Source organism: Leiobunum rupestre, chromosome 8 (genome assembly GCF_980474605.1).
Source record: "Leiobunum rupestre chromosome 8, qqLeiRupe1.1.hap1, whole genome shotgun sequence".
Taxonomy (NCBI): Eukaryota; Metazoa; Arthropoda; class Arachnida; order Opiliones; family Sclerosomatidae; genus Leiobunum; species Leiobunum rupestre.
In genome coordinates this window covers 8,294,063-8,311,537 of record NC_143391.1, presented here as the reverse complement: position 1 = coordinate 8,311,537, position 17,475 = coordinate 8,294,063, and the positions used below count along the sequence as shown (strand labels likewise).

At 39.1% G+C, this 17,475-nt stretch overlaps 1 protein-coding gene across 1 annotated transcript in view; it reads left to right on the top strand.

Annotated features, from left to right (window-relative positions):
* The first annotated feature begins 653 nt into the window (after positions 1-653).
* LOC149932300 (uncharacterized) overlaps positions 654-17,475 on the top strand; it is a 39,605-nt gene continuing 22,783 nt past the window's right edge. The window contains exons 1-2 of the mRNA XM_090155902.1: positions 654-824; positions 16,691-16,896. Of these exons, the coding sequence (XP_090012028.1) occupies positions 788-824; positions 16,691-16,896 (243 nt within the window). The 5' untranslated portion in view covers positions 654-787. The remainder of the gene's footprint in view (positions 825-16,690; positions 16,897-17,475) is intronic.

Here is a 17,475-nt window from a genome sequence, read left to right as displayed (position 1 = left end):
AAAGTGAAATACCGATACGACTGCTCCGAGAAACAGAGAAAAAAGAGTCTTTCAGCGGCTCCCTTTATGCAGAAACGTTATTTCTGGAATAGAAGGCCCCCGCGAATAAAAAAGCAAAGCCGAAAGAGATCAGCGCCATAATGTAGGGGAGAATACGATTGTGATGAAAGTCGCGCGAGGCGGCCTATGGGCCCGAGTAACTTCTCCTTCGATAAGCGCCAAAAAAGGATAAATCTTTATTATTTAGCCGTAGAAAATCGTAGTTTATAGCTGGGCGCGCGTAAAAGCGGGATTCGGTCGAAGGAGGGGGGAGAGGGGGATATCGCCTACGGCGGTTTACCGTAAAACAAAAGTAAACCTTATTACGCTAAGCCCAAAATCTCGCGCCCGCTCGCGCCTTAAATAAGTACTCGGAGTACTTGGGAAGGCTTTAAAATGTTTGACGATGAAAAGTTTACGCGAAGAAGTGGCGAGAAGAGGCCGGCAAAGAGAGCGAGATACGGGGGCCAGCGCCCCCACTCGCCGAGAGTAAAAAGCTTTCGACTCGTTCCAAAATCCGATATTATAGACGGGTTTTGTAGCGAATATCTCGGTGTTCTCTCGCCAGAGCGCGCTTTTTGAGAGAGACGGTGGTCCTTCACTGGGGGCGATTTCGGCTCATTTCCAGTCACAGGCCAGCTGGCATCGAAGCCGCGCGTCGCCGATCCCACAGCCCCTGGATGCGGGCTTCCGAGTGGAGGCCCTTCTCTCTTTTTCCGCTAGCGAGCTGCGAAAAGCATGCCGGGTCATGATTGCTTTCTTGCTCCTAATTGCTATTATCAAAGGTAAGTCCTCTCTTATCTCTTTGGCGGGCCGCGCTTTTCATCACGGAGCCAGTCGTTGACGGCTCGCTTCTCGCCGCCGACGTCCGGAGAAAACACGCCCCCCCCACCGCGTATATACTTTCAAAAGAAGCTTTTCTTTATTCCGGACAAAGATTTATCGTCGATTTTGCTGGTTTTATTTTTCCCTGAGGTATTAGCGGCCGTTATTTGCTCCGATCAATTCGCCACCGCCGCCACTGGATTTTTTTAACCCTTTTATTATCTTTATTTATCACGTTAAGCCCCCCTTTCTTCGTCTGCCCCTGGATATTTTTTCACGCTCTAACATCGCCCCCCCCCTCCGTATAAATAAATCTTAAAGGTTTTAATCTAAACACGAATGCTCGATTTTTACGGCCAGTTGTATACTTTATCTACGATTCCAGTCGCCAGTCATTAACCGACTTGATTAACTGAGCCTCTGAGGCTTTATTTACGATCCGTGTAAGTTATAAGTAGTTACCGATATTGGAATTTAACTTTTAAATACAGTCCCTAGGCTGCCTTGGATAGTTGGGTATCGCCATTTCTGCGATGTGACTGATATGTCCAAAATCAAAGGTTATATTTCATAGATGAGATGGGTTACTAATATGTCATGGGTGAGATGGGTTTCAAATATTCCATGAGTGAGATGGGTTACTAATATGTGGTATGAGCTAGGAAAAAATAAATATTTACAAAGGAAAACGTCTACGGAGAACGTATTGATGTCTATACGAGTACCTGTGCTTCTTAGCCGTTTTACTTTAAGAGGTTAATATCTGCAATCTATATCTGAAGTTAGGAATCAAGTGAATTTGGGTAAGGTCCCTAAGGGCGAGTCATCTCCATCAAGTTCACCCTTTTTTACAAATTCTTAACATGCAAAATTTGGGAAAACGAGTGGTCGAATATCCTTCAAAATTGTTCTACTTAAAATTACGGCTTCTTGGTTTTAAAATTGATCCGGACTTTGTTCCAACGCACGATGCGAACTAAACTAGAACGCGTTCTTTTTGATCGGAAGAATTTTTGCATATGGGGAGAGCAACCACGTATCTGGATCAGACTTTCAAAAACGATGGAATACTTAGCCCTTTCAACGTCTGCCAACGAAATTACCGTTGACGGGCTTGATAAGGGCTAAATCGCTGCGGGTACGGATTCCGTTGTTGGTATCGTTTATTTTAGGAGGAGCTACCCAGAATGGACGCGCTTGTCAATAGCGTCTCTACAAGCTCTTCCTTTCGCCGCTTCCGGCATCGGCTCCAGTCTCCCAATGTTGCCAGCCAAGTTCTCTCTTTTCGCGTGTCATGGCATCGAAACTTTGACGGTTGTATACGGCTCTATTCCCCTCTCGAATTAATACAAAGACCTCAACACGGAAATAAATCTCAAATTTCTACGCGAATGAATATCAAAAAAAAAAATGGTAACTGTCCAAAATCATCGAATAAATTTGCTATCGATCGAGAAAGGAATATCGAAAATGGCGTCAATTTGACTTACTTCAATGAAAATGATTCAAAAGGCTACGTATTTACCTAGGGACAAGAGTAGTTAGAGTTAATAAAAGAACACAGGCTTTTAATTTTGAAATAGGGACAGGAGTAGTTATAATTGATAAAAGAACACAGGCTTTTAATTTTGAAATAGGGAAAAGAGTAGTTAGAATTGATAAAAGAACACAGGCTTTTAATTTTGAAATAGGGACAGGAGTAGTTAGAATTGATAAAAGAACACAGGCTTTTAATTTTGAAATATGGACAGGAGTAGTTAGAATTGATAAAAGAACACAGGCTTTTAATTTTAAAATAGGGACAAGAGTAGTTAGAATTCGTAAAAGAACACAGGCTTTTAATTTTGAAATAGGGACAAGAGTAGTTAGAATTCGTAAAAGAACACAGGCTTTTAATTTTGAAATAGGGAAAAGAGTAGTTAGAATTGATAAAAGAACACAGGCTTTTAATTTTGAAATAGGGACAAGAGTAGTTAGAATTCGTAAAAGAACACAGGCTTTTAATTTTGAAATAGGGACAAGAGTAGTTAGAATTGATAAAAGAACACAGGCTTTTAATTTTGAAATAGGGACAGGAGTAGTTAGAATTAGTAAACGAACAAAGGCCCTTAATTTTCATAGCTAGGACGGGAGTATTTAACATTGATAAAGGAACACAGCCACCTAATTTTAACCTATAGAGACGGCAGTAGTTAGAAATGATAAAAGAACAGTGCAGTGTCTAAATTTTGAAATAGGGACAGGAGTAATTAAAATTGGTAAACGAACACAGGCCCTTAATTTTGACCTATAGAGAGGGGAGTAGTTATAATTGGAACTCAGGCTCTTAATTTACGAAAATGGCTTGATCCAACGTCCGAAATTGATCTTTCTGAAATCAAGGCATATCCAGTTGAAAAATATTTCTGTTTGGATCAAATAATCATATTGGAATAAAGTTGACTTTCGTACCTGGATCAAATATTACATATTTTGGATCGAAATTTCTATGAAAATCAAATTTGGGGCTGCCCAACTTTGAAATAATTTTGAAATAAAATTAGATTTATAATTTTCGTAAGGGCTAGAATTTGGTGAAGTAATACAGACCCTTAATTTCTTGCCTACAAGAATTCCATAAATAACTTTAAAAAATATCAGCTTACGTAAACCTTTTAAAGCAAAAACTACTCGTAACCACTAACAATTTAGTTGTCATAGCTGTTCGAAACTCGTATAAATAAGAGGACTAATAGTGGTAATATTAAAAATGAAATACCATAAACCTCCCTGAAAAAAACACCCAAGCTAAAGTACCCGGTGTAAAAAAGGGAGAAAAGTTAGTTTAGGTCGGCCGGGATTTATGTTAATGGTTCGCGAATAATATGTAGGTCCACTTTCTCTCTCTCTCCAGAGTGAACTGTTCTTTGCGCTGACCGGGTCGTTAGTTAAACGGCGTACGAATGTTTCGCGAGTGACGGTGACCCGGCGGCCCCGGAGAGGGGGGTGGATAAGCCTAATTTGAACTTTGGCGACACACCCAAGAAAATGCACGCGCGACGGGGGCTGGCTGGTAATTGTAATGCGCAAAAATCACGCATGCTTGCTCCCTGAAATTAACACTGCTACGCTAATGTTTCGCTAAATGAATATTTATCGTTCTCTTTTTCGTCCCCTTTTCGCTTCAGCTTTCTTCTTGATCCGTTCCGTTCTTCATTCTTCCTTCAGCCTCGAATATTACCGGAACGATCTATAGCTTCGACGAAAAATATTCGGAAGTCATTTATTATGATTTTATTTCAAAATGATCCCCTTATCCACGGATAGTACTGAAAGAAATAATAAATATAATAGTGTTGTAAGTCCGAAAATAAAAAAAGTTTTCATTCCATGATTAGTCTAATATTGTTGGCAAATTTAAATAAAGAGGCATTGTCGCCTCATTTTTTCGAATCTAAAAGTAAAACTAAACCTCTAGACTAGCTTTAAACTGATTAACAATTTAACACTATTAATATTTTGTAGTATATTTACTGTTATTAGACATTTTATATCGATAAAAAGTTAAAAAAAATTAAAAACCCTTAAAAAGTAATTTATGTTTCAATTTAGTGTTGTAAGTCGGAAAATTTTCCAGAAAATGACCGAGGCCTTTTTTCCGGAACATTTTCCGAAAAAAAATAAAAAACGTTTAATTCCATGATTAGTCTAATATATTGTTTGCAAATTTAAATAAAGCGGTACTTTCGCTTCATTTTTTCGAATATAAAAGTAAAACTAAACTTCTAGACTAGTTTAAACTGATTAACAATGTAACACTATCAATGTTTAGTAGTAGGTTTACTGATATTAGACATTTTATATCGATAAAAAACATTAAAAACCATTAAAAAGTAGTTTATGTTTCAATTTTTATTTTTCCGGAAAATTACCAACACTAAAATATAATGTATAATATTATAAAAATATAAATATAGTCAGTTGTAAGTACGGAACTCTGAATTTTATCAGGAAGAAAACATGCTAAACGAAATTATCGATGGATAAAAGGTATATTTGAGGAAAAATTGTTTAAATAACTCAATTAACGTTTTCAGTTTAAAAAGAGCCTAACGCGAGAACTTCATTAATTGCTGAATTTTCGTCCGCTAAGCTGATCATTTATCATTTTAAAACACAAAGCGTTTGTTGAGTGAGTTTCTCGTATTAACTGAAAAAGCGAATGATTAAAATCATATCTATTATCAATGAATAAAAATATGGTTTATAATAGAGAACAAATATTTTTTTCAAGTAAACTAATTAAGTTTTGAAAATAAATTATCTTTGCAATTGACATTTATTCGGATGAATATTGGTCACGAAATATTTGCACTCATAAAATTAATTTGTTACAAAGATATTTGCGCGAATAATAATTCTATAAAAGTGAGTCGAGATTAAAAATAATTCAAAGCGGAATTTCAGTTTTTATTTTGTTTGAGATGCGAAGTTAGATAATTTTATGTTTAAATAAAATGAAAATGTGAAATTTAGCTTTGAATTATTTTTAATCTCGACTCACTTTTATAGAATTATTATTCACGCTAATATCTTTGTAAAAAATTAATCTTATTGTCGTAGATAATAAATAGAAAAGTCCAAAGTCTCGCGTTTCGTATTCAATTAAACCCAATAATGGGGTCAATTTTAACATCAACAAGCGTTATAGCGTATGGCAAACTTCAGTAATGATTAAAATTTTCTGGAAAACTCAATTTCCTGAAAGTTTTCCGCGTTAAAAATCAAGTGGATATCTAATTTCCCGACACTATATCTCTTAACCCTCAAAACTTTACTTTCGAAAAGTTGAGAAGTTAATCACAATAGACGTCTCAGAGGTCTTAAATTAAAACGATGGAAACTTGAAAGTTGAATTTATTTAATAAACTCGTAGTTGGTGGAGCGGCGTCCCGAGGGCTCTCTTTTAATACTCTATTGAGCCGAGCTTTGTCGAACTAAGCCCGAGCCGTTGTTATTGTTTTGGATTTGAAGCGAGCGTTCGCCGAAAGGTTCGAGATGTAAGAAATATCCGCATTTTGCCGTAAACGAAGTGGGTAAATTCCCGGCCGAGTCCGAGACCCGTATCTTTGTTTATGGATATTTTGATTCAATCATCATATGCAAAACGTCCGCTTCGTAGCTTGCCAGTTGCCAGAAATTTGCATAAGTAATTAACGCGGTTGGCTCGTTGGGTGAGCGTACCAAATCCGAGAGCGACTGGGCACTGAGACTATCACCGGCTCTCCCAGTTAATCGTAACGGCCGGACATTATTCATAAGTAACGTCACTCTAAGATATTCCGGTTACGCTGGCGTAAGTAAGAGAGCGCTAAACCCTTCGAACGCGTGTTTTCGACACGTAGTTATACAGTCTCGCGAGTAACGGCCGACGTTCGACGTCATTCCCGAACGCGTTTATCCCCCGCTTTCCACTCCGTCACGCGCCGGTGCGTTTATATTTCAAACGGAAAGGTATACCACTCGGAGAAGCGTCGAACGGCAACGTCCGTTACACGGACGTCTCGAGACATTAAACCGCGAGCGGAGAAATAGAACAAATAGAGTTTTCTCGCTCTTTTTCTCGGGAATTACCGGCGAAACGAATGACTCTTTATACGAGAAACGGCAGAAAATGCAAACGCGTCGTAAACTCAATAGCAAAGCGTTCTCTTCTCCGCGCATAATGAATCAGAGGGGTCCATTCTTCTTCTAGCTTGAGAAGTCGCGGGATTTACCCCATCTACCGTCGAGGATAGTCGGTGTGTGTTTGAGAGTGAAATTCCCAAAATTAACAATGGGAGTAATTTGTAAAAGCCGGGCTAAAAGGCGCGCGCCGAATTTGGAGGGGCTCTTTTTGGTCTATATTCGAGTGGTCACTGGTCGACGAAGTAAGCTGATATTTTATTCGTCACTTTTAGTTTTATCCGCGTGTCCCGGCTCGCCGGTTCGAGCCTTACTGTCGGGTGACACCGCTACGCCAGTCGCGGATTTTCATTCGAAAAGGGGCCACTCTCTCCGCTATCGCGATTCCGTGCTTTATCTGCAGCTGCCGCCCTCTATTAGCCGACAAATTTCGCCAGTTCCTCTCGAACATTATAAATTTTATTAAAATACGTGGACGAGCCGTAAAATTCCTTCTCTTTCGGTGGCGGATTTTCGCGATTGATACGCCGCGCCTCCTACCGACGGAAAAAAGAACGATCTGTGTCCCCATCTTGATTAACATTTGCGCTTTTAGCAACTTATTGCGCCCGATTCTATAAATCGTTCGTGTTAATTTTGGAGGAGAAGGTGCGAAATTTGAATTTTCTACGGAGAGATTTTATCTTCGGTTCCTTTTCAGCCTCCAGCCTCGGTTGTCACCCCTCCACTCGAAGCGCTCTGAATGTTACGCGGAGGGTGAAAGAGCCTCTGCTCCGTCGACAGTCGATTGAAGATGGAACAGAACGCCGCTCGCGTCTTTGGAGCGCTCATCACGCGACTGATTTAAATTTGCACTCTGTTCCGAAGGAGCGAGGTGACAAACCGAAAGATGCTGATAGTTTCCATTTGAAGTTTCCCAAATGCGAATCTGGAAATGTGGCGCTCATAAGACTGCTGATCGATGCCAATTATAGAATAGTTTCGAACGGAAATATTCGCTTTAATTGTATTATTAAGAACTGTTGATTTATGATATTTTTGGAAAGATAATTTCTAATGGAATGAGTATACCTTTTGGTAGTGATTAGCACTTTCGCCTCGCAGCGAGAGGAGTCGGGTTCGATCCCAGCTTGTGGCACTGGGTGAAAACTCGGAACTACTCCTTCCGCGTTGAGTTTGCGAGTTCTCTCCCCACTGGTTTAAGGGGTTTCCCACCCGAGTTCTTCGGTTTCCCCTTTCCGTAAAAACTTGTAGAGGTTAACGGTAATAGTGAGTGTAGGGAGCTGTTGGCTCGCGTGGCTTGAAGGGCTTTCCACCACCCTCCTACGCATCGTAACCCGGCCACCTAAATTAATGGCCTTAAAAGTCGCTCGATGACTTAGGCCTAAGGTGGTGCGTTGGGTATTAGCCTAGCTGATTTATTATTATTATTATTATTATTATTATTATTATTATTATTATTATTATTATTATTATTATTATTATTTTTTTTTATTGTAACTTTTTATTTACATTTGGGGGGTTTACATGTATTCTAAGTTAGAGAGGAGCATATTTACATATTAGTATCATTTAGATTAAGAGTTTGGCACTTTTAACTTTACAATTTTACTTTTTCTTTTTTTTCTTTTTTTTTTAACCAGGATCAATTTCTGTTACATTTAAAGTTCTAAGCTCGTGGTAACAATTTTTAAGATTGCACTTTCGTTTCTGTTTTTCAATGTTTACAAAGTTTTTTAATTTTTGCTGAAACCGGTTTTTAAGAGATACTGAGGGATCAGTTAGGGTGTTGTTACACAATGACATGGAGTATATTGTTAATTTCGTAATGCTTAAGATTAAATATTTAGTTGACAAATACGGTTCACTTATATCGCGTAACAGCCAGTAATTTTTTGTGTTTAACTCAAAAATTGGGTCAAAGGATTTTATAAATAAATTTATGTAACGTAAAAAGACTACAGTAATATTACAGAGAACATAAATGTGAGGGAAAGTTGGGTTTGTGGCATGACAAAAAGGACAGCGGCGGGGAAAGTCTGGTATAAAATGGCTCGCGATGTCTGGAGTCAGTATTTTTCCGTAAACCAGTCGGTATAGAAGATTGTTTTCCTGGGCGTTAAAAGAATTGGACCAGCCATAAGACCAATTAATTCGGTCATCGCTGGTGCAATTTATTATTTGTGGAATCATAACCTTGGGGTTAGAGTTTTTTATTATTATTATTATTTGGGGACGGGAGGTTTGACAATTGACTATTTTGAGATTTCGGATTTCTTTTTACAATCCTGGATTTGCTTTTATGGATTTAGATAAATTCTAGGATTTTAGATTTGCGGATTTTTACCCAATATTTTACGGGATTTTGGCAAAATTCGATCCCTTATACGAGTTTAAAAGGGGAATAAACTTAGTAATGGATCAACGAATTTCGCATTTTTAACAGAAGTCAGTGATGATTGACACTAGTTAGGTTAAAAGTAAATCGCCAGTGGGTTTAGTTTCCACTCCCGTTGAGAACTCGACAGAAAATAATAATTTATACATAAAAATTTATTTATAGTAATTTGTTTTTTATTGTACTCTGTAGTTTTAACTTCACTATCCCTTTAAGAAGGAAAAACATATTAATATTTTTAAATAAATATTTTTATTGCCAATATCTTTGTGGAACTTGCCTAGCATATTACAAGCCCTACAACCTAAGTCAATCTCTACCGATCCGACCACCTTTTTCCCGGAGTAAAGTCTTAATACATCCCCGAGACCCCGCGAGAAAAAAAATAGAATAAAAAAGAGAAGTGGAGAACTGCCTTAATTTTTTTTCTCTCCAGTATCAAACAAAATCTACGGAGGAAAAGGAAACAGTCCAAGAAGTTTCCTGAACTGATATCCGGCCGAGGGCTAATGTAAAATTGAGGGCTCCAATCCTAATTGACTGACTCAGGCGCTCGCTATTATATCTTTTACGGGCGAATGAAACTTAACCCAACTCGAGTAAAAGTTGCCAAGAACGAATTAGATCGATTGAACGATGGCAAAATATCGCGTGCACGTTGATCCCTCCAACGGCAGATACGACGACCATATTGGCGCGCGCTCCTCTCGTAAAACCAAAAAAGAGGAGTTGTTACGTCCGCCAGTCCGAGCGTTGGCGAAAGAGAAGCTCGCGCTTTATCTTTAATAGTTGATCGAAAACTCGTACGCGCCGAGTGAGCGCCCCCTATGAGAGCTAAACGAAATTACAAGAACATCTTCATCCCGAGAAGAGCCAGAAAGAAAGAGAGACGAACGAGCGGTAATCGTCATTTCTGTCACACACGTTTTTATTATTCCGCCAGAGCCGAATAGGGTAAAGTTTCATTACGGCTAAATTCACTCTCGCTCTCTCTCTGGGCGAGCGCGCTTGTAACACGCCGGGACAACGTAATAATCCCGAGTAATCCAAGTGGCGTTTCCATCATTTCGCCGGAGCGCCCCGTTCCGAGTATCTCCGGGCAGCCTACGTGCCGAGAACTTTAAAAGTAGATATATCTCCGAAGCACCCCCGCTAGGGGTCACGGTTGGTTCCCGTATAGCGGACCTATATATCCCGTCGGGAACCAGGCGAAAAAAGTTTATTGCAGAAATCGTAACGGCCCCGAGGCGACACCCGAGATATTTCTATTCGAAAACGGTACGCTTAATGCTTCTCGCAAAACTCTTGTAAAAGCATTTAAGCAAGTCGTTTCTTTTTGACGCGGATATAAGAACGAAAGACTGGCTGGGGGGGGGCACTCGCGGGGGAGGGGGGAATAGGGGAATCCCAATAAAAGGCGCTCTATGCCCCCCCCCGCCAACTGTCTTGGAACAAAACAGGAAGGAAATACCGTCAAAATTCGAACGCGGCGCGCGCTTTCAAGAGTCGCTCTCTCTTTCACGATGGAGATGTTTTCGCTAAAAGGGTATTCTTAACTCTTCGTTCGCTCTCTTTATGGCGTAACTCAAGATGCCCAGATTCGCGCGCGCTCTTTTCTTTATATCTAAGAGGGCAAAGCGTGTGTCGGTACGCGTATCCAGCCACTCCGGCATTCGATTCGTCGTCGCGTGCTCCACGATACTTTCACCGGCGCCGACTCGACTTTTAAAGCCACTTAAACGCCTTTTTTAAATGGGACGATTGATGGGGTCCCGTTCGGACCATTATACGACCACCTTTAATGTCCGCTCGCCACCGCTTAAGTGAAAAATAATTGACTTCCCTAAAATGATGTCTTTCGAATTTCATTTAGCCCCTTGTTCTTTTAATATTGCGAGTTAGGCTTAAATTTGCTACCTATTGTTGAACCCCGACAGTCGAAACCTTAAGGTCCATTACGTTGTAGTTGAATGGTGTTCTTTTACGACCGGGTATCCTATAAATTTTGGGGTTTGTTCGCTATTTCGTTTTAAAACTAAAACCCTTCCATATTTTTGTATAATCTTGTAATTCATTGAATACGCCATTTAAAGTTAACTTAGCGCACTATAGTTAACCTTGAACCAGTGGCCTCGGAAGTATTGGGGGATCAAAACATTACCAATGGGAAAAGGGCTAGATAATCCAAACATTTAAAGCATTTGTTTTTCACATTTATATCTACACACTAAAGTATATAGAGGATTTTCAAAATTTCGTCTTCTACGCAATGACTATTGAGAATTGTATCCGCGATTTCTAAAATCAGGATTAATTAATATTAATTCTATTATAAGTTAATTAATATTAATTCTATTATAAATTAATTAATAATAATTCTATTATAAATTAATTTATACTAAATATATTATAAATTAATTAATACTAAATATATTATTAATTAATTGATATTAATTCTATTATAAGTTAATTGATATTGATTGTATTATAAATTAATTAATAATAATTCTATTATAAATTAATTTATACTAAATATATTATAAATTAATTAATACTAAATATATTATTAATTAATTGATATTAATTCTATTATAAGTTAATTGATATTAATTGTATTACTATTATTTATAATAATAGTTTTTTTTATAAAGTAACGTGACCTTATTGTTTAAATGCTGCTCTTACGTCACAGTCTCTTACTTTTACAAGTATAGATTTTTCTAGCCGGGTCTTGTGACGTAACGGCAACATTTTAAAAAGTTGGGCAAGACCACTTTTTATTTTATAAAATCAACTATTGATAATTATTTACATATTATTACGTTATTCATTAAGTCAGTTTCAATAGTCAGAGTCAAAAAAACCTGGCACGTTGTTAAAATTTATCTCGCGCAAAGTAACTACGTAATGGAAAATCGAGAAAATGAAAAGTACAGAAATTGTTCGTACTTGAGGTACTCTACGTTATTGATAGATGGCGGTGCTATTATTGAACCTCACTTATTGACATCGAGCCCATCTGAGGTCTACAGTGGTCATAAACTATAAGTCCGGAACCGTTAAGATTATATTTTGCTACGGAATCGTTAGATTTAGTTTAGACGTAGCCGTAAATTCTCTCTTCTCTCTGACCTATTTTTAACCTACTAGCCCCTGTAGAAGTGTTCAAGTAGCAGAGCGCCGGTGTTTTGAAAGAGGCCCACATTTAGGAATCCATACTGACTGATGATATATTAGTTTAGATATATGCTATGAGCTATGCTGGCAAGAAAAAAAAATTATATACATAAGGAGAATTACTATGTTAAGACACTCTATGGAATTTTATTATAGTCATTATCTATAAGTATAAATAAATAAATAAATTTTAGATGCTCGCGAAATATTTAGAGAATTTCAATATTCATAATATTTTTGATACTAAGAGAAATGAGCTTTTTCAGTTGTCATAAAACACCTAGGCTGGAATTTAAATTGTTTTTTTGAATTATAGAATACAGACTACCATTGTGATATTTTGTCTCAGTTTTAGTCCTTCATCTACCGCCATCTCTAGCTTCGTTTCTGAACTACTATTTAGGAAGCATTAATAGTTAATAATTTAGAAATGAATCTAGAGATGGCACCATGACAAGGTGGGTTAATTTCAGTCACCGCAGCGCCACCTTTTTTTTGTATTTTTGACTAACTATATATAATATACAATTACGCATTTAAATGCGCAAAAGCTAATCAAAATGAGTTATATTAGCAAAAAATATAAAATACAATGTTAGCGTTCATTCGTGCGGAAACAGGAAATGACGTAACTCGCTGGGTGTTGCCACACGTGAGCGCTTTCATTCTCCATTGATAAATTACGTATAGGCCTATATTATATCTATAAATCTCTAAAACGTTCTTGAAAAATCATCAAATATAGAACGCGTAAATATATATAATCCAGGTGAAAGTTTTTCGATCGACTTAAGTTTGAAATGTGTCGGACGTCGGTTTGTGAGAAATCCCGAATGCCGAAAAAGGCTCCGTAGCGGAGGGATATACGAAGGAGAGAGAGAGAGAACGGAAACCGTGTTTAAACGGTAAAGCGCGTAGTCTAATAGAGCGGCCAGCGCCGCGACTGCGGAGCGCCGTGGAACGGAAAAAGCGGAAAAAATGAGCGATCATTTCCGTTCTGTCGGCAGCACGCTTTCGATTTCGAGGGTTCCGTTTCCACTCGGAAGGACTTCCTCTGGCCTTCGCCGGCGCGTGGCGGGGTAGGCTCCCGTTGTAGGCCAAACTAGGCGCGCTTCCTCTTAATCGGCACCGCGCCAATCCATAATTTAGGAGAGCCCTTCAAGAACATCAGCATCTTCCCGGGCTCCGGCTGGTCTGACGCGGCCAGCTAGGCTCTCTCGTATTGGATTATTGAAACTCGGCGATGCCGCGGGAAAGCGGATAACGGATGTTTCGAGAAGCGCTTTACATAAATGCTTAACTGAAAAGCTTCCGATCGTATTTCTTTTCCGAAGGGATCGAGTGCGGGTCTCCTTCACCTTGGCCCGCTGCCTTTCCAAAGTCAACCATTTCTCCTTTAGTTGGGAATTTATATTTATAAATTGAGGCGACGACCTTTTTATGGGATCTAGATGTATGAAAGGCGCGTTTTTCTCGGCTAGCCCGAAAGATTAATCGTCGCGTTGGGGCTTTATTATTGGAATTTGGTAAATAATCGAAACCCGAGATGAATGATTATAGGTCGCCCGACGGTTCGCGGAATTTGTGTACTAAAAGGGTTGTCCTCCCAAAGACATTATCCGACTCATCCCGGGGTGGCCCGTTTTTGCTCTTCGATAAGCAATCGTATTTTGTACGCGTAGTTGTTGGGATGGGTGCGACAATTTGGCCAACCAAACGATAAAATCGAATATTATCGCGAGCCCTTTGGAGTGGATAATGGGTTCCGACGTAGTTGTCACGCGTACGTCCGACTCGCTCTTTATCTCGCCTTTAATTTATTTCGACTATTAAGCATCCCGGCTATTAAAGGTTCATTCGTTATAATTTAAACGATTTTGAAAGTCCGCGAAACACTTTGCGGTTAATTTATCGCGATAGCGCTAAATAAATTAGGCAAGGCTCAAAAATTAATAAGTGAAAAGCTCGTAAAACTAATCAATATATTTTTTATTTTTTTGGGGAAAAGAAGAGGGGACTCGTAAATCGTCACCCAAATCCAGCGCCATTCGGAACACGAACGAATAAAAGAACACCCCGCTGCAAAAATAAATAAAAGAGAGTGGGGGGAGTGGGGGCAACGGGCTTAAGCTGTTTAAGGGCTCGGTGATTGCCTCCTATTAAAACCTTATTAACCCCATTAAACATCTCGAGCGTAAAGCCCTAATTTCGCAATATAAGGAGGACCACGCCCCTCTCGTTCGCCACCGACGGTCAGTTAAGACCCACTCTCTCTCTCTCTCTCTCTCTCTCTCTCTCTCTCTCTCTCTCTCTCTGCTTGTCGGGTAAACGCAGGCTGGGCGACCACCATCTGGCCTTGGCTCGAGGGCTGGGCTCCAATATTAAATAGGAAAATTTATTATTTGGGGGCCATCTCTCATTTTCTACATATACTATATTTACGCCTATAGGCATGCCTCTTTAGCCATTCCATCTTGGCCAGTTTGTCCGCACGTTCTAGTCGCTAACACCCGAATGCGTGGCTTCGTTTAATAAATTTACAAGTATATTTTTCCGAAAGAGAGTGAGCCGGTTATTTGTCGCCTATAACCCTTTACAATACTATTAGTTAATTTATCCGCCTTACGCTCCTTTTTTAGTTTATATTTCTTATTAAAAAGAAAATTTTATTTTACAATCTTACTCCTCATGGCATCCAGTTATTTAAATTATTACAGTTGGTTCTTTACAATCCCTACGAACGAATACGTTCGTGAAATTTTAATTTAATTTAGTAGCGATGAAATTCTTAGTTTTTCTATCCCCGGACCAAATTATATTAACTCGCCCGGAATTTTTCGAAAGTATAAATTTAGTCAATTTATTAAAACGTTATATTTTGGGCGTTCAATATTTTGTAAGGCAATTTTTGCGAAGGGAATTTTTTTTGGGGGGCGAGTTAACGGGGAAAATGCCAAATTCGTTTTAAGGTTTTTGGGCATTAGCCAGAAGAAAAGCGGTCTTTATAAGTGTATAGGTTTTTTTAAAGCGCGGGTTGCGGAAGATCGGGCTGTAACTGTTCTGGCCGCGTCCCTGGATTATATTTGGGGCGAGTTGACGTCCGAGCGGCTTCACAGGCGCCTCCTTCGCCCGGATGAGCCGCGGATGGCCGGATCAAGCACGAACTCTACGCGAAATGTAATCATGTCTCGACTCCCTTCCGAAACGAAATTAATATTTCCGAGAGAGAACGTAGGCCTCTGCCTATTCTCTACCCTCTCAATTTTCACTTTTTCGAGGGCTTCGGGAAGAAGAAGGGGCTTCATTTTCGGTGGAAGCCAGCGTCGATGGAACTTTTCAACCACCTTAAACGCTTGGCTGGATTTTTGAATTTATCTCAAAGTTCATTCTTGCTATTGATTTTTGTTACATATTCCGCGTTCCCTCATCGGCGCCACCACTACCACAGTCCACCACCCGATTCCTAGAAATAAAACAGTTTGCATCCCTCTCAAGTCTTCTCCATCATTTAGGAAATTGGACTGGATCCTATTTGGCCTGATACATTTGTTTCGAGTATAGAGGTATAGCAGTTGCGTAGGTATAAGCGGGGAGTTGGAGCGTCTCACTATGCCGGGGAAATGGGCGTATAGAGAGTCATATTAAACTCGCGGAAATATCTTCCGGCTATGAACCGGAACCTATCCTAGGGGCTGGATGGATGGATGCGTATATAGAGAAACTCTAGTGACTCCCTCTTGTTTCAAATCCATTCTGTTCGATTTGGTGAAATATCTAGCTTAGACTAACATTGGATGTAGATGTGCTATCAAATTAAAAATAAATATTTAGTTTGGTTTTATTAGATTTGTAAGGGGGAATTTTTATAGGTAATTTAATTTATTGACCACTTAGTGTAGGGGTGAAACATTAGTCAACATAATTAATGATGATGCGTCGACCGGCGAGCTATTTGGAAAGGTTAATTAAGACGTGGAAGCTTCTCTTTAAAGAAAATATTAATAATTCCTACATACTGAGAGCTTTGTCTCCGTGGCAATGACTAAACTAAAACATTTATATTGACAAGATGGGAAAACACGTGACTATACTGTATTATTTAGCGTAAAAATACCAAAATAAATAATGAGATGATAGCGCTCTTCAATTTGAATAAAACAAATTTAGTTAATAATTCTTCGACTTCTAGCGCTTTGACGAGGTCATTTTAAAATATGGTGGCCGTGGTCAGAAATTAGCGTTTTCTTTCATCGTAAACAAAACGCTGCTGCAGTGCCAAATAGCTGAACTAAAAAACTGGTCTAAAAAGCACCGCAAATATTAAAATTAATTTCTAATTCATTTAAACGGTGAAACTAAATGTTTTTTCTTGAAATGTATTGAAATGAAGAGTACCATAGCCATTGCGTAATATAACCCTTCTTAACTAATCAACTAAAAACCACCAAAATCATTTTTAACTCGAGAGGAATGTTTGAGTTTTTAGGTGTAAATATTAAATCTAAAAAGTGGTTTTTAGAGTGCTTTTCTTCTGAAGTTTAGCTGTGGTCCAAAAATGTGTTGGTCTGAAGTGTTTTTTTTTGTTAGGAATCCTTGGTATCCGTCTGGATCGGATCGACGTGCCGACTGCGGTGATACTGGGGAATCCTTTCTGGTTGAATTGCTCCTACAATTTGGAGGGTGACTTGCTCTACTCGGTCAAATGGTACAAGAATAACGTCGAATTCTACAGATACCTGCCTAGCGACAATCCTCCGGCCCAGAAGTACGACTTGAAAGGCGTCAATATCGACGTAAGTACTCCGACACTTATCTTTTAAACACTTCAACTACTCGGGGTATTTTGAACGGGTTTTCGGGTGTCACTAAGAAGACTCAGGAAACGTAACTTAAATTTAGAGAGTATCACAAACAATGAGCGCGCGATATTAAACTTCGATTTTCAGTTGACTTCAAATGTCATATCATAAAGACAAGGCACAAAGTTTTACCAGAAATCCATAAAGCTACTTGGGATTTTGCTTCGAGACGGGGGGGGGGGGGGTCAGGTAATTGTCTACCCTACCACCACTCCCCCCTTAGTGGGTTGTGGTTGACTAGTGATATAACTGTGTGGGTGGTGGTCAAATAATGATACAACAGTGTGGGTTGTGGTCAACTATTGATAAAACTGTGTGGGTTCTGATCAACTAATGATAAAACTGTGTGGGTGGTGGTCAACTAATGATACAACTGTGTGAGTGGTGGTCAACTAATGATAAAACTGTGTGGGTAGTGGTCAACTAATGATACAACTGTGTGGGTTCTGATCAACTAATGATAAAACTGTGTGGGTGGTGGTCAACTAATGATACAACTGTGTGGGTGGTGGT